This window comes from Colletotrichum fructicola (genome assembly GCF_000319635.2).
Source record: "Colletotrichum fructicola Nara gc5 chromosome Unknown KSG_Nara_v1_contig01, whole genome shotgun sequence".
Lineage (NCBI taxonomy): Eukaryota > Fungi > Ascomycota > Sordariomycetes > Glomerellales > Glomerellaceae > Colletotrichum > Colletotrichum fructicola.
The window spans coordinates 8,379,281-8,402,533 of record NW_027094051.1 but is presented as its reverse complement, the minus strand read 5'-3'; the positions used below and the strand labels follow the sequence as shown (position 1 = coordinate 8,402,533).

At 56.2% G+C, this 23,253-nt stretch overlaps 9 protein-coding genes across 9 annotated transcripts; 5 read left to right on the top strand and 4 right to left on the bottom strand.

Annotated features, from left to right (window-relative positions):
- Nucleotides 1-216: 216 nt before the first annotated feature.
- vps25 (Vacuolar protein-sorting-associated protein 25) lies at nt 217-935 on the top strand (the record flags this gene model as incomplete). Its single annotated transcript, XM_032035402.1, has 2 exons — nt 217-757; nt 823-935. 2 exons carry the CDS (start codon nt 217-219, stop codon nt 933-935), a joined length of 654 nt encoding a protein of 217 aa, XP_031885583.1.
- A 252-nt stretch (nt 936-1,187) lies between these two features.
- On the bottom strand, nt 1,188-3,767 carry brc1 (BRCT-containing protein 1; the record flags this gene model as incomplete). The annotated part of the gene is made up of 3 exons (XM_032035400.1): nt 1,188-1,814; nt 1,869-3,084; nt 3,139-3,767. 3 exons carry the CDS (start codon nt 3,765-3,767, stop codon nt 1,188-1,190), a joined length of 2,472 nt encoding a protein of 823 aa, XP_031885680.1.
- A 1,338-nt stretch (nt 3,768-5,105) lies between these two features.
- On the bottom strand, nt 5,106-6,915 carry citC-4 (Dehydrogenase citC; the record flags this gene model as incomplete). The annotated part of the gene is made up of 2 exons (XM_032035399.1): nt 5,106-6,647; nt 6,709-6,915. The coding sequence occupies 2 exons, from the start codon at nt 6,913-6,915 to the stop codon at nt 5,106-5,108; spliced, it is 1,749 nt and encodes a 582-aa protein (XP_031885681.1).
- Nucleotides 6,916-7,694: 779 nt separating this feature from the next.
- On the top strand, nt 7,695-9,623 carry CGGC5_v002390 (Tryprostatin B 6-hydroxylase; the record flags this gene model as incomplete). Its single annotated transcript, XM_032035398.1, has 6 exons — nt 7,695-8,112; nt 8,166-8,348; nt 8,409-8,889; nt 8,938-9,221; nt 9,276-9,377; nt 9,439-9,623. The coding sequence occupies 6 exons, from the start codon at nt 7,695-7,697 to the stop codon at nt 9,621-9,623; spliced, it is 1,653 nt and encodes a 550-aa protein (XP_031885682.1).
- A 169-nt stretch (nt 9,624-9,792) lies between these two features.
- On the bottom strand, nt 9,793-10,948 carry citE-4 (Short chain dehydrogenase citE; the record flags this gene model as incomplete). Its single annotated transcript, XM_032035397.1, has 4 exons — nt 9,793-9,971; nt 10,080-10,365; nt 10,431-10,715; nt 10,832-10,948. 4 exons carry the CDS (start codon nt 10,946-10,948, stop codon nt 9,793-9,795), a joined length of 867 nt encoding a protein of 288 aa, XP_031885683.1.
- A 1,996-nt stretch (nt 10,949-12,944) lies between these two features.
- CGGC5_v002388 (Satratoxin biosynthesis SC1 cluster protein 4) lies at nt 12,945-14,212 on the top strand (the record flags this gene model as incomplete). Its single annotated transcript, XM_032035396.1, has 4 exons — nt 12,945-13,097; nt 13,150-13,254; nt 13,315-13,688; nt 13,741-14,212. The coding sequence occupies 4 exons, from the start codon at nt 12,945-12,947 to the stop codon at nt 14,210-14,212; spliced, it is 1,104 nt and encodes a 367-aa protein (XP_031885684.1).
- Nucleotides 14,213-16,232: 2,020 nt separating this feature from the next.
- On the top strand, nt 16,233-17,297 carry CGGC5_v002387 (Fumagillin beta-trans-bergamotene synthase; the record flags this gene model as incomplete). The annotated part of the gene is made up of 1 exon (XM_032035395.1): nt 16,233-17,297. One exon carries the CDS (start codon nt 16,233-16,235, stop codon nt 17,295-17,297), a length of 1,065 nt encoding a protein of 354 aa, XP_031885685.1.
- A 1,658-nt stretch (nt 17,298-18,955) lies between these two features.
- sor8 (FAD-linked oxidoreductase sor8) lies at nt 18,956-20,802 on the top strand (the record flags this gene model as incomplete). Its single annotated transcript, XM_032035394.1, has 3 exons — nt 18,956-20,135; nt 20,187-20,466; nt 20,520-20,802. 3 exons carry the CDS (start codon nt 18,956-18,958, stop codon nt 20,800-20,802), a joined length of 1,743 nt encoding a protein of 580 aa, XP_031885686.1.
- A 1,086-nt stretch (nt 20,803-21,888) lies between these two features.
- Nucleotides 21,889-22,848, bottom strand: CGGC5_v002385 (Fumagillin beta-trans-bergamotene synthase; the record flags this gene model as incomplete). The annotated part of the gene is made up of 3 exons (XM_066150953.1): nt 21,889-21,940; nt 22,183-22,724; nt 22,810-22,848. The coding sequence occupies 3 exons, from the start codon at nt 22,846-22,848 to the stop codon at nt 21,889-21,891; spliced, it is 633 nt and encodes a 210-aa protein (XP_066009685.1).
- Between the last annotated feature and the right edge of the window lie 405 nt (nt 22,849-23,253).

Genomic DNA, 23,253 nt, shown 5'->3' with positions numbered 1-23,253 from the left:
TACCGATATGTCATCGGTACCTATGGTTAGGCGCCGACCTTCGGCGGGTGAAATAACCCCGCACCTGTTGATCGGACCCACTGCACACCTATGCACCGAGTACACCGAGTCCCGACCGAGATCTACCTTACCCCACCAACCCCTCCATCCAAGCTTCCGGCACCTCAGCTTCGACTTCAAACCTCCATCCTCCACAACACAACCACCGCCCCCAAAATGACAACACCCGCCCCCTTCCCCTTCCCACGGGAGTACTCCTTCCCCCCCTTCTTCACCCGCCAAACAAATCTCACCACACACCACGCGCAACTCGTCAAATGGTCCGACCTGATCCTCGCCTACTGCCGCCACAACCGCATCTTCAAGCTCTCCCTCAACGCCGCCATCCCCTCCGCGCCGACCGCCGCCCTCCCGCACGCGCTGCCCACCACATCCACCCCGTCCATCGCAATCACCGACCCGACCCTCGGTGGCACCTCCACTGCGTCATCGGGGGCAGCCGGCCCGGAGGAGCTCTTCCACAACAAGACGCTGAACAAGCGCCTCTCGCTGGCCGACGCGCGCGAGGTCCTCGAGTTCATGAAGAAGGACGGCCGCGCGGAGCAGCTGCCCGCTTCGCCGGACGTGTTTTGGGTGTACTGGCGCACGCCGGACGAGTGGGCTGCGGCGATCGAGGCGTGGATCGACGAGACGGCGCAGAAGGGGGTTGTGTTGACGTTGTACGAGCTGACGGAGGGCGAGGGCACGAGGGGAACTGGTGAGTCTTTTCTGGGTGTTCCGAGATGTGGGGGAGAGTCACGGCTGACGGTCGAATTTTCACAGATTTTCACGGCCTCGATTCCGATTTACTGCAAAAAGCGCTGCAGGTCCTGGTCAAGCGAGGCAAGGCTCAAATCTTTGGACAGGAGGACTCCCAGGGTGTCAAGTTCTTCTGATTACCTATCGACGATACGACGGCACGATGTAGCTATTCTCCCATGCGATTCTCTTGAAGACGTAACGACATTCATACATTATACATCAGTATACCTCCGTATACTTCCGCAACGATCAACACCAGCGACACCGACAACGGCACCGACGCCGACGGACCGTCGGCGTTTCTACTTCCCGATGCAATGACCATCAACTCCTTGCGCGCGCGTATGGCTATTATGTACAAGAGCGTAGCAATATTCAGCAAAACATCATGACTTTTCGAAAAAGTTCTTGACGAGGTACTTCTCGTCAAACGTCACCTGCTGGGTCATGGCCACGTCGAGAAGCCAGTCGGCGGCGACGATACGAGGCTCCATGTGGCCTTTGCGGGCCATCTCCTCAAACTTGGGCCAAAGGGCGCGCTCCTGCAGACTGTTGGAGCTTAGCAGATAGACGGGTTCAGGCGCGGCGCCGCCATCTTCCTCGGCGGTCGTGGGCTTGATAGTGGTGCCGCTGCGTGCGCGGTAGAGCTTGAACATTGCGCCGTTGGCCTCTGCGATGGCCTTGTAGCTATCGGGGCCGTTGCTGATGTGCTCGGTACAGTAGACCGGTACGGTCCACAGGAGTTTGCCGAGATTCGCCCTAGCCCGGGAGACAGCCGTCTCTATCTTGACTCCGAACTTCTTCTCGTTCTCTTTATCGTCGAGAAGGAAGTCTTCAGGGTCAGGAGCTTCACCCTTATCGAGCGCTTCGTCGATGAACTTGGACGAGAGAATCGTGGGCCCCTTTGCTAAGGTCTTGAGGAACTTGACTGTCCGCACCATGTGCGGGGCGGCGAGGTAGTCGGAGGGCTTGTCGTCCTGGACTATGAGGATGCCCATATCGCGAAGCTTACGCTGTGGGGTGTTAGTACCTAGTTATAGAATAATGGAGGAATTGAGACAACTAACCCTTTCGACATCCTCCTTGTGCTTGTTGTTGACCCATCTCGTAAATCCGGTTAATACAACCCTCATTTCCACCTCTGGACCTGCCGATTTCCGCTTCTTCGTCGGGCGTCTCTCGTCGTCGTCCTTGTCGTCATCGTCGTCGCCGTCGTCCGCCTGCGCTGGGCTTGACGTCCGTCCCCGCTCCTTGTCAATTTGGTCCGCAGCACGCTTGCCACCCCAGGGGCCGCCCTGCTTGGCTCCCCGCTTCTTCTCCTTCTCGTATAGAGCAATGTCTGGCGCGATGCGTTGAAGGTTGGTGAGCGCCTTACTCTTGGCACTTCTTGCGCTTCCTGTGGACATAACAGAGGGGGTATCATTCTCCTTGCCGCGGGCACCACCTTTCTTGGGACGAATAGGCGTCATAAAGCTGTCGTCGACCGCATCGTCCTTGGTTCCGTCGTCCTTCTCCTCTTGCCTCCCAATAACGACACCCTCGGCAGGGCCGTAGTTGTACGAGTTGTCCTGGGCGGCTTCGAGAATCCTGCGCTTACGCTTGGCACCGGGGGACAAATGCTCCTCTCCACCCGGGTAGGACGTCTCTCGTAACCTGGATTCGTCGAAAAAGGTCTGGCCAATAACCTCGCCGAGATTCGTACGGACGGGAAAATGGGAATATTTGGCTACGGTAACGCTCTGCTTCTCGCACTTGGCATAGCTCTCCTCGATCCACAAGTGGTTGACAGTTTCGATGTTCCAGTCCTTAGCCGCCTCGTACTTTTCGCTACTGCTGCGGGCAGTAATGAGATGGGTGTTCTCGGCCTTCATCGTCTTGGTATACGTGGCGCCAGTTGCCCGAATAAGGTTCTCGAGATAGATACGAGCGTCGCCACCGTAATTGGAAAGGCAAATCTTGAAGTCCTCAAAGCCTTCGATGCCGTTTCGGGGGACAGGGTAGTGGAGTAGTCGTCGCAGGGGCGAGGTCCATTCGTTGTGAGTGATGAGGTGGTAGAGCCACGAGAGGTTTCCGACATCCTTGCCCGATTGAGCGGCCTTGATATACTGTTCGCCGTCGCGGTATTGGCACACGAAGTAGTCGCAGTCGTCAACATCCTGGACCACTCTGCCGCCTCCATTGATGACGAGTTGCTTGACGATTTCCAACGATCTCGGGGTGATACTAAGGTCCCACGAGAACATGACGCTCTTTCCTTGAAATATGGTGGCAGCCCTGCGTGTGCTATCGACGAGCTGGTTAGGCATGGTAGACGTTGCTCCTTGGAGGTGATCGTACTTGGGCATTTGCACTTCGGCTTGCAGCTCGGGGTTTTTGAGGATTTCGGGGTCGGGCAAGGTATAGGGGCCCTCATCGATGCGCTTGCCGAGTTTGAAGCAGTCTTCGAACCAGTGGGGTAGAACGATCTTGCATTTGAGTCCCTTCTCCTTAGCAGTGACACATTTGGGATGCTCCATAGACAGCGCGCAGATGTGTGTGGTCTGGCGGGTGACGTCGGCAGTCTCCATACCGCCCATAGCAAGAGTCGCCCCGATGATTGTCTCCTTGTCGATTTCGGGCAGGTCGGCGCAGGTGATGTTGATTTTCGAGAAGAACATGCGCGGATCGGGCGAGTAGGGCCGGACCTGGGCCTGTTTGTTCCTGTGGATGGAGGCTTTGAGCCAGTTGGACTCGACAACAGGGATCATGAAGGCCTGGGTTTCTGTGAACTGAGGGAAGTCGATTGTGTTGGAGATAATATGAGTAACTTGCTCGAGGCGTATTGAGCCGTCGCGCCTCGGGTCGAGCACTTCGCCGCCGCGGCCTATAACGATCTCCGTAAGGTCGCTGATCTCCTTAGGCGCCAAGTAGGCGGACGGCACGAATGCAAAGGCGCATTCTGCAAAGAGGCCTTTGGCGTCGGCCATGATTGTCGTGCGTGGTGGCCGTCGTCCGTGGGCGTCGTCCGTGGGCGTCGTCCGTGGGCGTCGTCGTCGTCGTCGTCGTCGTTGTCGTTGGCGTTGGCGTTGGCGTTGGCGTTGGCGTTGTTGTCCTTGGGCGTCGTGGTCGTTGCCGTCCGGGTTGTGTAGGTTGCAGCGATATTTCTTGCCCTGGTTGACGCGACTGGGCTTGACGCGCTCAACAGAGGCCCACTACACTACACGCGAATTGACCACTGCAGCACATGACGTTGTCACGCTGAGGTACTTGTATATGTATGCAAACCCCACAGTGGAATAAGTAACTAGCTGAACTCATACTACTAGCGCGTTCTAGGCCATTAAAAGCGCGCCCCGTGCACGGGCGTCTGACAGGTACAGACGCTGCCTGGGCGTGACACCTGTCAGCCAAAGCTCCCAACGACAAGGACGACTGAGACGACGACCACGGACGACGATTATGGACGACGATTATGGACGACGATTATGGACGACGATTATGGACGACAACGAGGACCCGGACGATAGCAAGGACAACAGAAGAAAGTACCGAGACCAGTCATTCACATCATCTCCAGTGTAACCAGCTCGAGCTCCGGTGAGGAACAATTTTATCCTAAGATTAGAGAAGATGCGTCCAAGGTCATTTCCACTCACTCACCTGCCCGTCGACCGTATGCCTAGAATGGCATTGAGAGACGTACCTTCTATTGCCTCTCTGGTGGTTCTTTACGATGAGAGCCGTACTCTCTCGCGGGGTGACACCCCCTTCGAGGACTTCAAGATTTGCTTCTCCAACTACGATGGCGACGCTCGTATCTATCTCGAGAATCTTCTTTCTATTGCCTCGTTCTCAACACACTTGCCGACAAAAAGAAGTTCGAGAAAGCCATATGGAACCCACGTACGACTGGGCAATTGCGGGTGAACAAGTACAGATACATTTGAAGTTGTGGCATCTGAGGTGTTTCACAAAGTCGCGATACCTGGCAGCTTGCTGACGCAGCTGGTCCGACGCGGATCGGGCCATCAAACAACTCGCAGCCGCTAGCAACTTTATTGCAACTACCTACAAACGACAGCTCCATCTGCTGCCCTCTTGATTCCTTCGTCGGACGCTGTCAATCTCTAAGGGCCTGATCGTCCATGCATCATGTCGTCCTTACTGCTGCTTGATTCAATCACGCCGACCATGTTGCCCCACTAATTCCCAAAATAATCCATCTCTCTTCGCACAGCGAATTCGTCTCGCTTCAAAATCACCAAGAAATGCCGGTCTGCATCCAAACTTTCGTACATGACACTTCGCGAACATGATACGATCCCTCAGAGGCTCGACTTGATGAGGTCAGCAGCCTTCTCAGCGACCGCGTACACGGTCGCCTGAGGGTTCGCCCGGACCGTGATGGGGACGATACTGGCGTCAGCCACCCTCAGGTTGCGAATGCCGTGAACACGCAGCTTCTCGTCGACCACGCCACCGAGCTCGCGGGGCATCATGGAGCAGGTGCCCGTGAAGTGGTGAGCACCGACAGCAGTCTTGCGAACGAAGTCCTTGGCCTCCTCCAGATCGGTCAGAGGCTTGGCCGGGACGCGCTTTCCGCCCGCCTTGAGCTGGCTGCGGAGAGGCTCCGTGGACGCAATCTTCTCAATCTGCTGGACGTGTCTGGCCAGAAGCTCCACGTCCAGGGGGTGAGTCAGGTACCCGGGGTCAATGGCCACCGCTGGTGACTCCAACGACGCCGACGTGATGTGGCTCGAGCCTCGCGAGAGCGGGTGAGCCAACAGCAGGCCGAACGCAAAGAATTTCTCGTCGCCGGGAGGTGGCGCCGCCATCGTCCCGTCCGGGTTGAACAAGGCGTACCCCGGAAATGAGAGGTAGTAGCCGGAAGGCTCCGATGACGAAGTGAGGACCGAGCGGATAAATGATTCGAGCTTTTCAGTAAACGCAGGTGTCGATCTCGTCTTCGGCGCCTCCGCCTTGAGCTTATCGAACAGCTCCCCGACATTCTCGGTAGCCGGCAGCGGAAGCTGTGCCGTTGCCGAAGTCCCACTTCTGGAGAAGGGGCCCGATTGCTTGCCGTACGCCTCCATGGCTGCCCCGACCGCCGCGGGGTCTTGGCGGACGATCCCGTCCATGGTGTCGTGCTCGGGGAGTGTTTCAAAGGCTGCCCCGACCATGACATGGTTTTGCAGGTTCTCACCAACGTGTGGGTTGTCGAGCACAACGTCGATGCCGAGCCCGCCGAGAAGCTCAGCGCTTCCAACACCAGAAAGCTCCAGGATGCGAGGGGAGTTCAGGGCGCCGGCGCTGAGGATGACTTCCTTTTGCGCCGTAGCGACCTTCTTCTCGCCGTCCTTGGTGTACTGGACACCCTCTGCGACAATATCGCCAGCGCCAGTCTTGAAGACGACCTTCTCCACAAGCGCTCCGGTCTCGACGGTCAAGTTCGACCTGGACTTGGCGGCTTGCAGATACGCGCTGCCGGCATAACTCCTCGTTCTTGTCGCAGAGTCGACAGTGTCAGGTGTGAGACTGCTTCCGACGCCCTGCCCGCTCAACGGGTCGCAGACATTGGGAAAGCCTAACTCGCGGATGGTGTCTTGCCAGACCTTGGGCCAGAAAGAATCGGCGTTGTCAGGCAGAGACAGCTTGAGAGGACCGCTCTGTGCCTCATCAGAAGCAATAGAGTAAGCCTTCTTCTGGGCAGCACTGAACGAGGGCCAGTCCCAATCCTCATTGCCCAAGCTAGCCCAGGACTCAACGTTGGCACGAGTCGTGACAGTGAACGACAGGCCGTTGAGAGCACCGGAACCACCCAGCAGGCGGCCTTGAGGCACTCCAATCTCACGACCACCGAGGCCACTCTGCATCAATAGTCAGAACCAAATGCAAGAAGCATCCCACCACATTGTTGGAGAGACTCACCTGTGGTACCGTCTTGAACTGCCAGTCAGATGGTGTCTTGACCAGACTGGGCCCCAGTGCGGGAATATTGACTCTGGGATCCGCCGTCTGGTCCTCGCCCGCCTCCAACACCAACACTTGGATATCGGGGTTCTCAGACAAACGGGAGGCAATCACCAAGCCGGCAACACCACCGCCGATGATAACGAAGTCGTATTTTGCAGACATTTTGACAAAGATATGAAGTTTTGGGCAACACAAGTGAACAGCAGGCCAGGAGGATTGGCTCAGCGGAGCTCAGCCAGTGTTAAATCATCAGCCCGAAGGAACCAACAATTAGCCCGAGGGGACCGGTACGTGTGCATTGCGGCACAGACGTTGGTGCATAGCAACAATCACCATCGCGCCGCGCTATGCTTCCGGCATCTCCCCCGCGCCGCCGTATTAGACCAACTCTCGACGGCGCCCCGACCAGCCGTTTTAGGTACCGTTGAATCAAGTCCCACCGCAGAGTTGCATTCGTACGACGACGTTTCTGCACCATGGACCCGACGCATTTTGGCGCAGACCCATCTACTTCTCCGGGACCCCTAGTCCATGAGTCGCGCACCACTGACCGGGGGCCTCCCAGCAGGTACCCGGATATCAAGGTTATCGGGATGCCCCAAGGATCACCGCGGAGCCGACACGGGCTTGTACTTTACATCAATCAGTACAAACTTCTCGATGGTATGATGGGCGTTACACGATCGTGGTGATTTGCCATCCGGCCATTGGACACTAGTCAGTCGCCGTGGGAATCTGTGACCCCTCAGGTAACTCACGATAGATTGCCACGGATGGCGACTAATGGGGCTAGACCCAGCACTTAGAGCCATGCAGAGCTCTATCACAGCTCGAGGGCGGCAGATGTAAGCCAGCTCGAGTCCAGACATGAAAGAAGGTCTTCGAGCGGTCTGCTGTTGACTTTGGACTTGGAAAGTTGCATCAACGACATAGTCTTCATGATGGGTGTCCTCTTTGACTCTAGTTACCAAGGCATCCTCGTCTCCGGACTTGGAGTGCTCTGCGGTTTCGCCGTCCACCATGCCCTCTTCATTCACGGAGAGTGGCATGTACAAGCGCCTCAGATTGCTCTGGGCCACTTTTGGTTTCTCTTTTGCTTCATTGCTTCAAGCATCTACTACAAAAATACCTTGATTGGCGAGCTTTCTCGGTGTCTGTTGATGCTGTTTGCTGGCTATCTCCCCGGTCTTCTGGCCAGTATCACTCTCTACAGAATCTTTTTTCATCGTCTGTCTGGCTTCCGTGGTCCGTGGTACGCCCGTATCACGAAGCTCTGGCACGTATGGGCATGTAGAGACTGCAAGAACCACCTGGTTCTGGAGGACCTGCACGAGCAATATGGAGACTTTGTCAGAACAGGTGAGAGAAACGACTTTACATGACCATTTGTTTCAATACTGACTGTTTCAAAGGTCCCAGTGAAATCACCGTCTTCCACCCCGGAGTCTTCATGGCTGTGGATGGCCCCCGATCGGAGTGCATCAAGGCAGAGTGGTATGACATTCTGCATCCCGATCGCGCCCTCGTTACCACCCGCGTCAAGCCAATTCATGCTGCTCGACGTCGTGAATGGAACCGTGGCTTCTCGGCTCAAGGTATGTCTCCATAGATCTTCGGTATCGTGAGCCTATCTGACGTGCCGTGCCGCGCTGCAGCCCTTGTCCAGCACGAGTCAAAGATTCTCAAGTATATTGAGCAACTTGATCAATGCATCGAGGCCAATGCCAAATCAAACAAGCCTTCGGAAGTGCGGGACCTCTTCTTCTGGTTCGGGTTTGATGTCATGGGCGACTTCGTCTTTAGCAAGTCTTTTGACATGCTGCATCAGCAGCAATGGCACCACATCATTGTGCGTCTGCAGCGTGCCCTTTCCCTTCTTGGGCCGTTCAGCCCTACGCCGTGGTTGATTCAGGTTGGCTTCAAGCTCGCTCCGCGTGTGGGTGTTCTGAAGGACTGGTTCGACATGGTCGCTTGGTGCGAGCGTCAGATGCGCGTGAGACTAGACGATGCATCTCCCAAGCCATCTGTCCCTGACCTCGCCCATTACCTCATGGAATTGGACGATGGGCAGACTGAGATGAAGGACCGCTTAACCTGGCTATTCGGTGATAGTCTGCTTGCTATTGTGGCTGGAAGGTGAGCATACTTTGACGGGTTTGGGGCAATCAATACTGACATGCACAGCGAACCGACTGCTGCCGCTCTGATTGGTATCTTCTGCGAGCTGGCAAAGCACCCGGAGCACATTGACAAGGTCTACGAAGAGTTGAAGGACGTTGACGTGACAGACCTCAAGACCCTGACGAGTCTGCCTCACCTCAACGCCGTCATCAACGAAGGTCTCCGACTCTACCCGGCCCTGCTCACGGGCGGAGCCAGGAAGACGACCGAGAACGGTGCAACCATCGGCGGCACCTTTATCCCGCCCAACACGACCATCATTGCGCCTCGGCATGTCATTTCCAGAAGTGAGTCCAGTCTGGTCGCGCTCAGGCCTTCTCTTTAACTGACTATTGCTTCAGGGGAGGATTGCTTCGAGCGGCCGAATGAGTTTATCCCCGAGAGATGGAGCACCCGACCGGAGATGGTCCGAAATGCATCCGCCTTCGCACCTTTCGGTACAGGTATGGAGCTCTCCCGCGTGTGGTGGTTGCCGGATATGGAGACTAACTCGTGCATCTGCAGGTCATCACAGCTGTCTCGGGCGTTTCCTGGCCACCGACTCCATGAGGTTCGTGGTGGCAAGGTTGGTCAAGAAATATCACATTCGCCTTGCTCCCGGTGAGACTGGAACTCGGGTTTTTGACGACATTCGGGATCAGTTTACTTCCAACCCCGGCCCCTTGTCTCTCTGTTTCGAGTTGAGGTGACTGGGGCTATGAATAGACGGAACGCTTGACTACACAGCCTCTCAGTACACTTATTGTCATATTTTCAAATTGCCATAAACACATTTTCTTGTTTTATCATTCTGCATACACTTTAAACACACTGTACATGATCTAAATCAAGTTATGAACAACCCCTGGGCTTGAATGTTCAAGCGAGAGGGGAGAATGGCCACCCGTTGATGCCGCTGGTGTAGAGCGGGCCAGCTTCAATCGCTTTCGCACTCTTCTTGAGCTCCTCCACATCCCAGTTGGCCCAGACCGAGCGTCCGTTCAGGAAGGCAGCCTCCGGGCTGGTCAACCACACAGCAAAATGGGCGGGGAGTTGGACTTCATCATGGCACGGACGTTAGCCTGGTCGGCCCACAGCGGAGTTGCAGCTCGAAAGAAAGCGGCCCAGGTCGTGAGATATGGGTATCTGACAGGGACAGCACGCACCTTTATCCATCGGCAGGGCCTCCGCCTTGGCACCGCTCTTTTTGAAGATGTCGGTCTCTACCATGCCCGGGTGCAGAGTGACGGCGAACAGATTCGGGTTCTCCGCCGCGAGGAACTCGACGATTTTGGTCTGCGCCAGCTTGGACGCCATGTACGGCGACAGGCCGGGCACCATGGACACCGGCAGTGCCGTGGTGCCGGTCGTCAAAGCGATGACAGACGCATGCGAGGGGTTAGCCGTGGGCAGGAACGACTTGGTTACCAGGTATGTGCCCTTGGTGTTCGTCTTTTTGTCACATGTGAGTATGGAGTCGCAGCTGGTGTGGGGATCTGTGCAGAGTCGCAACTGACCTCGAAGTTCAGCCACCATTCGTCGGAGGTGGACCCCGCGATGGTGGACGGGGGCGAGGTGTAGCCAGCGGTCAGGACAAGAATATCCCACTTGCCGATCGCGGCTGCCACCTTGATCAACGTCTCCTCGCTCGTGATATCGGTCACGAACGTCTCGGACTGAACAGACGGCGGCAGAGAGGATTTGGTGGTGCTTAACGCGCTCTCTGAGCGGCCAAGAAGAATGACTCGGGCCGCCCCGGCAGCAGCAAACGCTAGGGCAGTCTCTCGGCCAATTCCGCTCCCCTTTGGAATTGAACACAAGAGTTAGAGTTGATGATATACAGATGGAGGGGGGGCTGGAGCTGTCTCAATCGGGACAAAAGCTGTGGGATGAACTGGGGGGTTATGCGAGGACGTACCGCTCCGACTACAATGGCCGTCTTCCCCGCTGCTCTCAGCTCCGGCCGGGAGGGGGAGATGGCATCGTAGGTGTCGTTGTGCCATGTCGGCGTGGCGGAGGGCAGAGGGGGTTGCATTTTGACTAACTGATTTCAACGGAGATAACGACCGAGGCAGTCTGGATCCTGGAAGTGGCGATATTCAGGTAAGAGTCGATAGATTGGGGGAGGGCAAGGAGCTATCACTGATGGGATGCAATCGAACAGAACATCGCGAGCCCAGGGCCCGTCTTTTATCCCCAGGAAACGGAACTCAAAAGCACATGTTGCCCAGCCGGCGAGCCCCACGCCGGACGGATTTAAGCAGCTGGGAGGTGCCTTAACGCAGCGACGGTGCCAGAACACAGCCCGACAGGAAGGCCTTTGGTGCGGGATAGCGTGCGGCGTCGAAATAAGCCAGCGTTGCGCCTGTTGGATTGGTCTGATGGTCGCCAACGCAAGGTGCTGACCGGTTGACGACAGTAACTACATCCCCGCTGACAAACATAGACCAATACCAACGAGGCAGGCAGAGAGAGGGGAGGGGAGCACTGCTGCTGCTGATGAAACTCTTCAGCAGTGACACCTGTGCCTTGCATAAAATTACCGGAGACGCACCGCATCAGACGGCGGCCGTTCGGATTCGGTGCGACGCCACCAGCGGCCTTCGAGGCAAGGCGCGGCATTTGATTAGAAGGTCTACCGCGGTTGAACAGGCTTTGGGAAATGGCTCGCTGTAACAGGACAGCAGACGCGCTGAAGGTGGTGTTGCTGCTAGCCTGTCGCTGCTGCATGCGAAGACTTGCAGACAGCCAGCCCTCTTCTCCTCTCTCACATGTGGGTGGATCTCGGTCAGCTTCGTTGGACAAGGGTGGGAAACTCTGATATATCAACTCGCAGAGACTCCACTTTGAAACTCCCCCCCACCTCCAAACCTGAGAGAGCACTTCCTGGAATGGGTTCCCACCCCTGCAATAACTGTCTAAAGCGGAGACTGGAAGTTGACGAAAGAGACAAGGGGCCTTGAACGTCGCAACCCTGGGGGTGGGCCGGGGTCAGTTGCGAGAGTTGTGGGGAGTTGCACAAAGTGATCCCTCTCTCTGCTCTATCTAATCTCTCCCAGCCCGGCCTCAAGAGAGAGGGAACCAGGTCCATCACGTAACATCATGCCGTGCGTTTCCCGATCACATCTGAGAACGCAGAGATGGACCCCCCCTCTCCCCTCGTCGAGAGTGGGAATCTAAGATCCCCCATATCGATATTATCCACACGTGCAGCAACACCACGCGGATGGTTGGTCCTCCAAAGGACTAGAGATACTGGCATTGCTTTTCGCAGTGCAAGTCGTCGGCGAGGCAAGCGTGGTGGAGATGGGCGCATGCACTGTCTTGATTCATGTCCCACTGTCATCCCATCTTTCTTTAACACTAGTGCAGCTGTGTCTCGATCAGATGAGGCATGGAAGGAGGTGTTTTCCTGCAGCTTTACCTTGACGGCGGGCAAAAAAGAAGCAAGCGCTAGGGAACTAATGGCACGGCAAAGTAAGGTACAGTATGCAAGTGCGGTACTTGGCATCTCATATGACCACATCCGAAGCTGGGAACTACCGCGAATAGGGTCACATCGACTGGTGTCTCATCGACCGGTCTCGTCCACTCTTTTTTCTGCGCCTCTACCGATATGTGATTGATAGTCACGGAGTCCACGTTTCGAAAGAAGGTGCTGCTGGTGGGATGGTTGTGGTGGGCAGCCGAAGCAAGGCTAAGCCAGCCCGTCCCCCATCGCTTCTCTCGGGTGTGTGAGATGTGGCCCATGGATTCGGGAGAAATAGTGTGTTAAGTGTGTTCGGGTCTTTTCCTGCTTGTGTGCGTGTGTGTGAGATAGATCGCTTGCGCCCTCCATAAGTTGGATGAATTCCCCCTCCCACCCGGAAAGTCTTGCGCCACGGCGGTTGTCGGCTGAGAAGATTGTTCAACTTTGAAGGTTTTGATTCGCACCAACAGACGTTCGCAAGCGCGCTCCTTACAATTTGTCCCGTTGGTTGGGATTCGGCTTTCGCTGCTACTAATAATACGTGCTTGCTTGCTTGCCCACCATGCCTGGCGCTGGTTCGAGGGGCATTGCCCTGTTGGTATGGATCGTCGTCTTTACCGTCATTGACGCCGTGGCGTTGGCCCTGCGCTTCTGGGCCGGGCGCATTATGCGCAGAGGCTTCTACTGGGATGATGGAATGATTGGGTTTGCATTCGTAAGTTGGAACACTTGTCTGTCTAGTTGGGTACTGGCTGACTTGGACATAGGCAAACATCATTGCGCTTCAGGGTGTTGTCGTCTGGGCCATCTACAACGGCCTGGGCAAGCACACCAACGAACTTACTCTTCCCGAGTATGCGGTTCAGTTCAAGGTATGCTTTCCGCTTCATCTACATCTTCATAGCCTGGGCTCGACTTACACCATCATCTAGCTCATTCTCGCCAGTGGCGTCACCTGGCTCCTGGGCACCATCTTCATCAAGTTCGCCATCTTGTGGATGTACACGCGCATCTTCGCCACGGCCCAGTTCAAGCGCTGGTCGCGCATTCTGATGGGTGTCGTGGGAGCGTACGGCGTCGCGTTCCTCATCCTCTTCATGAGCCGCTGCACGCCCATGTCGCAGCAGTGGGCTCCCGTCGAGGGCGGCCACTGCCGCGACATCACCATCGACCAGATCGTCTCCGTGACCATCAACATCGTCGTCGACATCGCCATGACCGCCCTCCCGATGCCCGCGCTCTGGGGTCTCCAGATGCCCCTGCGGAACAAGGTTGCCGTCACCGCCATGTTTGGCATGGGAATCACGTAAGTTTCATACCTTAGACATATCGATCGAATCTAGACTAACACCCAGCAGCACCATCGCCATCATGGTCTGGCGCCTCATCAACACGGTCACCACCATCGGCGACCTCGACTTTGTCTACAACCTGCACGACATCGGCCTCATTAGCCTGCTGGAGCTCTGGATCGGCATCATCATCGCCTGCCTGCCCACGCTCGGCCCCCTGCTCAAGACCTACGTGAAGCCGGCCGTCTCCAAGATCGGCTCCAAGCTGACGAACCCGTCGACGGACCGCGGCAACATCCACCTGAAGGACCTGAACAGCACGCAGGGCAGCCGGGTGCACCACCCGCGCAGGACGTACGATAAGCTCGGTGACAACGTCTCGTACGTCGACCTGGAGCGCGGCAGCAAGGACCCCGCCGTCACGACAAAGTGCCACTACGCCCCCGGCGCCGACGCGCCCAGGGATAGCCGGCCGGTGATTTACGTCCAGCAGGACATTACCACTTCACAAGATTCGTGGGAGAGGAGACAAATATGAGGCGGTGCGGGATAGCCTGGATATGAGGGATGATTGTTCTATTACGAGACATGTTGTACATATTACCACTTCTTGACGTTTCATCTTCTTTGTTACAGTTTTCTCTGTTTCTCTTTTTGTCGTTTCTTCTTAACTTTTATTCCCAACCTGTTGTAGTTTATTTTGCTTAAACACACAAATACCCAATGATTCACAACCAGGATCTCAGATTGCTTGCATCAAACCCCTTAAGCACCGACACCGCGAAGAACACAGACCAAAAAAGACTTCCGGGAGATTTACCAATAGATCCCCCTTCCCATTACCCGCAGACAGAGGCCACCTGAGCAGGCAAGCAAGCCAGCGGCAGGCCCAAAAACCGCACCCACGGTCCTGTCGATCACCGCTTCGGAGAACGGCAGTTTGACTTTGGTTGGCGACCAGAGGGGTTCTCGTCCCCAGGACATGGTCTCCCTTGCGAGAAAGAGGGCGGCGCGCGGATGGGCCAGGCCACAGACACGCAACCCAAGGGACCCAAAACCACGGCGGGGGTAACCCACCTCCGCTCACACTCAGGATATCCCGACTGCGAGTCTAATGAATCGAAATGATGGGCGTGCGGCGTGTGTTTTGTCAACAGCTCCGGTTAAGCTATCGGCCCCCCGCTTACATAGTCATAGCAAACGGGACGGCGATGGAAGCCATGGTCGCATCCGACGGGTACACGTGCGCAGAGTCTCGGATAAGGTGAGAGAGAGAAGAGGAGAAGGGAAGAGAGAGAGGCAAGAGATCATCGGAAGGCCCCCATATCGTGAATCGTCTGTGTGATTTACCTACACACGTCCCTTTTACCAATACCCGTTTCGCGGGTACCTTGCGAGAACGAGACGAACTGAGTCTGTGTGTGTCTTGTGCTCCACATATCTGGGTAAATTGTTCCCACTACCTGCCCTGTTCAACATAGTTTAGACGTCCATGGATCGTGTTATCTAAGAAACATGCGAGTTTCTCTGGCTCTCGACGACTATTTCGCGCGGCATCATCCATGGGGCGAGGTTTAATCACGCTTGCTACGACATTGGTGTCGCACTACCGGTGAAGCTCAAGCGATCTCCATGGAGACTGACCGCATCACTAGAGGCACCTTTAATCCAAGAGGACGAAACCCACAACGACATCCACAATGGCCCTACTCTAAAACCAAGAAAACCAAGGCCGCGGTTATTAGACTTTGGGAATGCGTGCCCCCGGCGTAAGGTAGCCAGGTTGAATGTGAACGGGGTGGAGTTTCGAACCCAAATCCACGCGCCAAATGCGACGAACTCTTAAACGGAAACCGCTTCAAGGAACGTTTCCCAACGGTGTCCCATGTTGGTAATTGCTTCACGGCTGCGCATGCGCATGCCACGCCGCCATGCCACATGCCATCCCATGGCTCTGCTGCACTCAATATTGTCCACGAGGTTATTTGCCTCACCTCGTCGAGGTATGATCGCTCAGGGGGCTCTTGCATATTGCCATGCCGCCTGCCCGCTATGGCTTGCTGGCTGCGGTGCCCATCACATCCATGGAATGCGCGGGTTCTGCGTATGCCCTCACGAGGACCCCTTCATGGCCGGGGGGGGATGAAGACGACCCAGATGTACCCCCTAACAATTTAGACATGAAGGTCGTTCCTGGAGGACTCGGGCTCTCATCACGACCGTGACTGTGTCATGGACGTCGGTTGGATGGATGAAGCGGTGGACGTTTTGCCACGGTTCCCGGGGACAAAATGGCCGACGATGGAGAGAGTCGCCTTCTTGGGTTCCAGTCCAGTCCAGTCCAGACCCGACTTGTTGGAGGTTCCGCCTTTATCTAGAGCCCATGGAGACTTCTTCCAAAGGGCACATATGAATAGAACCATCTCCATCTTCTCTGAGCTGTCGTACCAGACTGTCGGATCACTCTCAGTCCACATCTCATCTCCCACCCCTTGAACAAAGCTCAAGACACTGCGGGAGACATACATACACTCGCATACACTCATACATTACCCATCATGTCACAACCGGGTATTGGGGAGCACTCTCCCCTTACCTTCAAACGAGCTGCGTTTGAAGACGACGCAGCTCCCAGCAAGTCGTCGTCCTCCTCCTCAGCCACCAGCACGGTAAAGGCCCTCCTCGGCATCCCCCGTCTGATCTGGGACTTTACCGAGAGCAACTTTTCCACCTTCGTGGCGCCCAACACCGCCTTCGGGCTCCTGGGCGGCCTGACCGGCTCGCCCCTGACCTCGGGGCAGGCGACGGCGCTCGCCGTGCTGCAGCGGTTCCCCCTCGTGGTCGCCTTCAACTGGTACAGCGTGCTCATCTTCGACCTGGCCAACCAGAGGGGCTCCGAGTCCGTGGCGGAGGACCGCGCGAACAAGCCGTGGCGGCCCATCCCCGCGGGCAAGGTCACGCAGGAGCAGACGCGCGCGGCGATGCTCGTGGCGATCCCCGCGGTGCTCGTCTTCAACTACGTGCTCGGCGTCTGGAGCGAGGGCGTCTTCATCCTCATCCTGACGTGGCTGTACAACGACCTCCGCGGCGGCGACACGCTCGCCCGCGACGCCATCATCGCGGTGGCGTACTTCCTCTTCAACACGGCCTCGCTCAAGATCGCCATTGGAGACGTTGCCGCCGCTGCTGCTACAGCCTCGGAGGGCGGCAACAGCATCACGCGCGAGGGGTACCTGTGGGCGGGCATCATCAGCGCGGTGATCCTCACGACGATGCAGGTGCAGGACCTCAAGGACCAGGCGGGCGACGCGGGGCGCGGGCGCAACACGATACCCCTATTCTTCGGGGACTTTGCGTCGCGGGCGTCGCTGGCGGTGCTGGTGCCGGCGTGGTCTTGCGTGTGCGTGTACTTCTGGGGCATCCGGTCGTGGGGGGTGCTGCTGCCGGTGGTGTCTGGCGCCCTGGTGGTTGACGGGGTGCTCCGGACGAGGACGCCGGAAACGGACGCCCGGGCATGGAGGCTGTGGTGCCTGTGGACGGTGTGTCTGTACTCCCTACCGCTGTTCGGCGGTGCAGTTGGTGGTGGTGGTGGTGACGGTTTCGTGTCGTTGGAGCACGTGTGAGAAGTGACTGATGAGACGGAGGACTGTCACTTTCACTGGGCCTGCTGGCAACGCGTTATTTCCCGGGCTCTCTTGCGGCGGGTTGCCCTTTGCTTCCGTGTGTGAAGGAGTTGGTTGTGGCAGGAGGAACAAGTTGTGACCCTTGCCAATGCTGTCGAGTGCGAGTCATGGAGATGGACAGGACCGCGGATAAGACTCGGGCGAATGCTGATTGAGTTGAGGGGGCGAGAGGTTGTTATCGAATAGTTGACGTGCGTGATCTGGGTTGAACAGGGGTCACGAGTCACGCAGTGGCAGGGAGCGGCCCGCGGGAGGCCGGGGTCTTTGAGCGCAACAACAGGGGCGTTGGATGAACACTTATTCATGACAGCCTGCTTTAGTGTGGAGTTACCGGAGGAAAGGCACCGACTAGCAACAGAATTCACTCGCATTAGCTTTGGACGAGACGATACGATGCGATTTGGCTCCGATGTTGTCAGACGGGAAGGATCACTTAGCTCCCCTCCTCTTCGGTGTTTTAGTGTGCCAGTCGGCTGGTGTTCATCGGCGGTCGGATGTAGTTGTCACACGGGGCTTAGAGGCGCCGGCCTATTGGTCTGTCCTCGCCGTTGCGGGCTCGGGTCTCGTCCGTCAACCCGGAGGGCCCGGGGTAAACCCTCCTCCATGCGGTGCCACCCGGTCCAACTGCCACCTGCATTCAACCTTGTTGCTGCAACCACACACACTGCACGTTTGGATGAACCGTATGACAAGCATTCTCCTTCCTCTCTAGCACTATGTTCTAACACCTTTTTGCAGTTAGAGGCGGCCGCACCACTGGGGACGCTTGGCGTGCTGCGTATGTACGCATGCACCACCACCAGCGAGGTCCCCTGCCCGGATCCGATGCGTGTTAGTGCAAAAGAGTCTCTTGTCTGCTCTTGTCAACTTGGCAGATAACGTTCAGTCCTTGCTCATCCCACAACACGCGTGTCAAGGACGACCCCTAAAGAGCAATGTTGCGATGTTACCTGCCTATATTAGCTCACATGAGCTGTTGGAACCTCAGTCGTACGCCTACCACCTAGAGCCACCATCTGTGAGTCTCCGCATCTGGGAACTGTTCCGTGGCCCGGCTGTCTGTTGCGGCAAGCCCGACCTACTCGGCCCCTCGGGCTCCCTCTCTTCTTCTCTCTTTAGTCCTTTCCCCCCTCTTTCAGTCCGCTTCAGTCCGTCCAAGGCATGCACAACTGACGACTTAGCCACGCGGCTCCCGTCTCCCGGCCCTGCCACGGTCAATCTTTCTCTCGAACTCGCCAGCCTGGGCAGGGAGCAGAGTCAGGCCCGCCGCAGCGTAGGACCATTCCGTCCCAATAGCTGAAAAGTTTCTTTCCCCAAACATCGCACAGGCGTAGGCATCGTGGGCCATAAGAGCCAATATTAACATGGGTGCTAATCAAACCCATCGTCAGAGTCTCCCGGTCTGGTCGGCATCTCATTTCCTGTCTGTATGCGTTGTTTATGGTTCGTGAGTGAAGACGTCCTTGGGCCAAGTTAAATATGTAGCGTTCAAGACATAGAGTTGCATCGTGAAGTCTCCTTCCCTTCCCTTCCTCACCTCCCTCACCTCCAGTCTCTCGCTACCCCCTTTGTGCTCGCGGCGGTTCTCCCAGTCCAAGATGGTGTCCTTCATTAACCTCCTCACACTCGCTCCGGCGGTCGTTTCCGCCCTCTCCGTCGGCAAGCCGGGAGGCTCCTTCGGCAACCCCCTCGAAGAGAGGGAGGACTCGAACGCCACCTGCCGCTGCTTCCCCGGCGACGACTGCTGGCCCACGGCAGCCGAGTGGGACGCCTTCAACACCACCGTTGGCGGCCGTCTCATCGCCACCGTGCCCATCGGCGCCGTCTGCCATGACAGCTCCTTCGGCTCCTACGACGAGGCCAAGTGCACGGCGCTGCAGAATGCCTGGGGCCAGTCCGAGACGCATATCCAGACCTCCTCGTCCGTCATGGCCGCCTTCTTCGCCAACTCCAGCTGCGACCCCTTCAACCAGCCCACCGACCGCTGCATCATCGGCACCTACGTCCAGTACGCCGTAAAGGCGACCAGCGCTGCGGACTACAGCGCTACCATCAAGTTCGCCCAGGAGAACAACATCCGCCTCGTCATCCGTAACACGGGTCACGATTACCTTGGCAAGTCCACCGGTGCCGGTGGTCTGGCTCTGTGGACTCACAACCTTAAGGATATCTCGGTCATTGACTACAAGTCTACTGCCTACACCGGCAAGGCTGTCAAGGTTGGTGCTGGTGTTCAAGCCGGCGAGGCCCAGGCCGCTGCTCACGCTCAGGGACTCGTTGTTGTCGGTGGTAACAGCCCGACTGTTGGACTCGCGGGAGGATACACCCAAGGCGGTGGCCACGGCCCTCTTGTTTCCAAGTACGGTCTTGGAGCTGACCAGGTTCTCGAGTGGGAGGTTGTCACTTCCGGTGGCCAGACGATTGTCGCGACTCCCACCGCTTACTCTGACCTCTACTGGGCTCTGAGCGGTGGCGGCGGCGGTGTCTACGCTGCTGTTCTGTCCATGACCGTCAAGGCTTACCCTGACATGATCACCTCGTCTGCCAACTTGACCTTCACCAACACCGGTGTCACCGACGACGTCTTCTACGGCGCTGTCACCACCTACCTCAAGACCCTGCCTGACATCGTCGATGCCGGTGCCGTCAGCATTTGGCTCATGAGCCCTGGTGTGTTCCTCATGCAGCCCACCACCGCCCCTGGTCTCACCAAGGCCGAGCTCCAGGCTCTGCTCCAGCCCACCATCGATGCCCTCGACGCCGCTGGCATCACTTACGGTAAGAAATCCTGCCGAACTTTGTTGAGTACATTAGGCTAATGTGAACCAGACTACCACATCAACCAGTACGACACGTACCTGGACAGCTACAACGACATGAACCCCGAGCCCGCCGTCACGGAGTTCAACATCGGCGGCCGTCTGATGCCCCGCACCCTCGTCGCCGACGACGCCTCCGCCACCACGCTCACCACCGCCCTCAAGTCCATCCTCGATAACGGCGCCATCATCTCCGGCCTGACCATCAACGTCGCCCGCGACTCCAGCGCCACCCCCAACGCCGTTAACCCCGCCTGGCGTACGGCTCTCTTCTCCGCCGTCGTCGGAACGTGAGTTACCCCTATCTTTACCCCCTTAAGAGCTAGTGACTAACAAAACGCAGTGCCTACGACCGCGCCGACTTCTCCACCCTCGTCTCCGGCCAAACCACCGTCACCGACACCATCGTGCCCATCCTGGCCGAGCTCACCCCCGGCGGCGGCGCCTACCTCAACGAGGCCGACCGCAACCAGGCCGACTGGCAGGACGTCTTCTACGGCGGCAACTACGCCAAGCTCAAGGCCATCAAGAAGATCTACGACCCCTGCAGCACCTTCTACGCTCTGACCGGTGTCGGCAGCGACGACTGGACCGTCCAGAGCGACGGACGTCTCTGCAAGGCCTAGATGTAGGAGGGGCGACGAGTGATGATGACAAGAGGCAGTTACTTTGCATAGCGTTTCATAATCGTATATAATACAATTCAATCTTCTTGCCTCACGAGACGTAAATCGAACAGCTTGACGAGATAAAATACGCGGGCATCCTTGCAGAAAAGTACCAGCCCGACGTAGTTATAAAGTTAATTGGTTCGGACTCGATTTCAGGACTCAAAGTCGATCTGTCGCTGAGAAATATCTTTGTGAGACGTATGTCAGCTGGAACTATTGACATCTACCATGAACTTTCACTTCGATTCTCAGCAGATTTTCCGGCACCAGTGCCAATGACCTTATTCATCTTCAAAGTGTCTCTCAACAGACGAGAATGTCGGTAGCTCGGCTTATCGAATGACTTGCTTCCCTGTCATCGTAACAAAGCACTCTCTATTACACCATCTGAGGCTGGGTCCATCATGGCTTGCGTGTATTTGAAGTCTCGTGCAACTAGTAGAAGTATTCGTGCCGGATTAGAGGAAGTAATGGAGCTTCAGGACGTCGTGGGTGAAGCGTAGACGGACTTCAAACACCTCTAAGCACCCTGACGCCCAGCTCTGCTCAAACTTGGACGGTCTAGGGAACTTCGCGTCTGAATTATTCTGTTTTCTCCCCCCCATCCCCCATTTCCTTTTTGAACTTTAGTTTCTGTAATATTCTTTGGGTTTCATTCATCCGAGAGACGGCGTTCCGAGATTGAAGCGGACCCCAATTCAACAAACCTACTTTGTTGATAAGGGGCAGGGAAGGGCAACTAGCTATTTTGAGCTTCAAGCTTCACACAGTATTCAACGAGCGAAGAGACCAAGTTACGTCTTAGCAAGACTGGAAACATGTCTACTCCCCTTTTCAACCAAGCACTAACAAATAAGACTTAGTGATGTTTCATATACTCTATGGAGATTTAACGATGCGATCTGTCCCTCATAACCCAGAGGCATCACTGAACAACCTCCTAAGGTATGTATCTACATTCAAAATCCAAAGACTTTGAAAGAAGGCAATAGATACATCAATCCGGCCCAAGCACACCAAATCTTCCAAACAACTTCATCGTCATCCACCGTTCTTCTCCAGAGCGTTCCACAGACCATAGACAACCCAAGTCCTACAACGACCGCGTAGCCCGCCCAACCGAGTTCCCAGAACATCGGAAGAAACACAGACCACAAAATGACCCCCACTGCCAAAATCCACCTCGCCACTCCATCCCCACAAACAAGCGGCACCGTCTTCCTCCCCCTCGCTCTATCGCCAACAACATCTGGCAAGTCCTGGGCATGTATTGTCGTGAGAACAACGGCACCCGTCGTCAATATCCATACTACTGCCGCATTTTCCAGGCCATACTCAACCGTCCCGCCCGTAATCGCCAGGGCTCCCGCAGAAAACGCCATGAGACCCAAGGCATTTGCCACATTCCGCCACCATATGCTCGTGTCAGCAGCATCGAGATCATTGTACATCCACACAAACGCAATGAAACTCGTCGTCTCGCGGAAAGCGCCGCTATATGCCCCGAAGATCATGAGCGCTGGCACGAGATGGAGCGCGATCCGTCTGGTTTGGTCTGCCGTTATCCGGCCCGATGGCAGAGGTCGCCAGGGCTTGTTTGCGGCATCTTCAACCATGGATCCCGGAAGACGTTGGTTTGCGAGGTTCTCGAGAAGAAGATTGGCATAGATCCAAATCACAGCGTGTATCAGGGGCTTGAAGAAGGTGGTCAAAGTGAGAGTGGGCGGGGTGTCGAGATCCCGGAAGCCGTTGGTGAGAATGCTGGAAATTGCGAAGAGCATTTGCGGAAGAACGACTGTCTTGCAGTCGCTTTTTGTGAAGAGGTAGAGCGTTTTGAGGTGATAAAGCGGAGATCGTCGAGACCTCGAAAGCGTTTCCTGCAAGAAGGTCAGTATAGTTGCAATGTCAGACTGAGACTGAGTTCATAGGTCGACATATCGCCAAGGGGTTGCGACTGCCTACCTTTTCATCAAGATGGAAGCCCATTGATTCTTCTTCCATGGTGAGCGTGGGGCAGCTTTCGATATTGATTTTGCCCATGTTGCCAATCCTTCAAGCAGAACGAAGACTTGAAGGGGTCTTGTCAATCTGAAACGGCCTTCTTTAACACTGTTCGCCATCTTCAGGGATTTTCGGGGAGACGAGGTGTTTTAATACACACATCTTAGACTGTTCTGTACCCTCAACTTCCATGGTTACCTGTCCTAGGTAAGCAAAGTGTAGTTCAAGCTTCGACTAGGATTGGGAACAGCCACTGAGGCTTGGTGTCAGCATTTCTCTTGGCTAGTACCTGTGTTTGCCATAGATGGTAAAGTCGATTCCTTTGGTCAGCTACAGCCTTACCTAGAGACTTGTCAATTTCGGCACCGGCCCAATGAATGATACTCTTCATGCCTGCTATTGAAA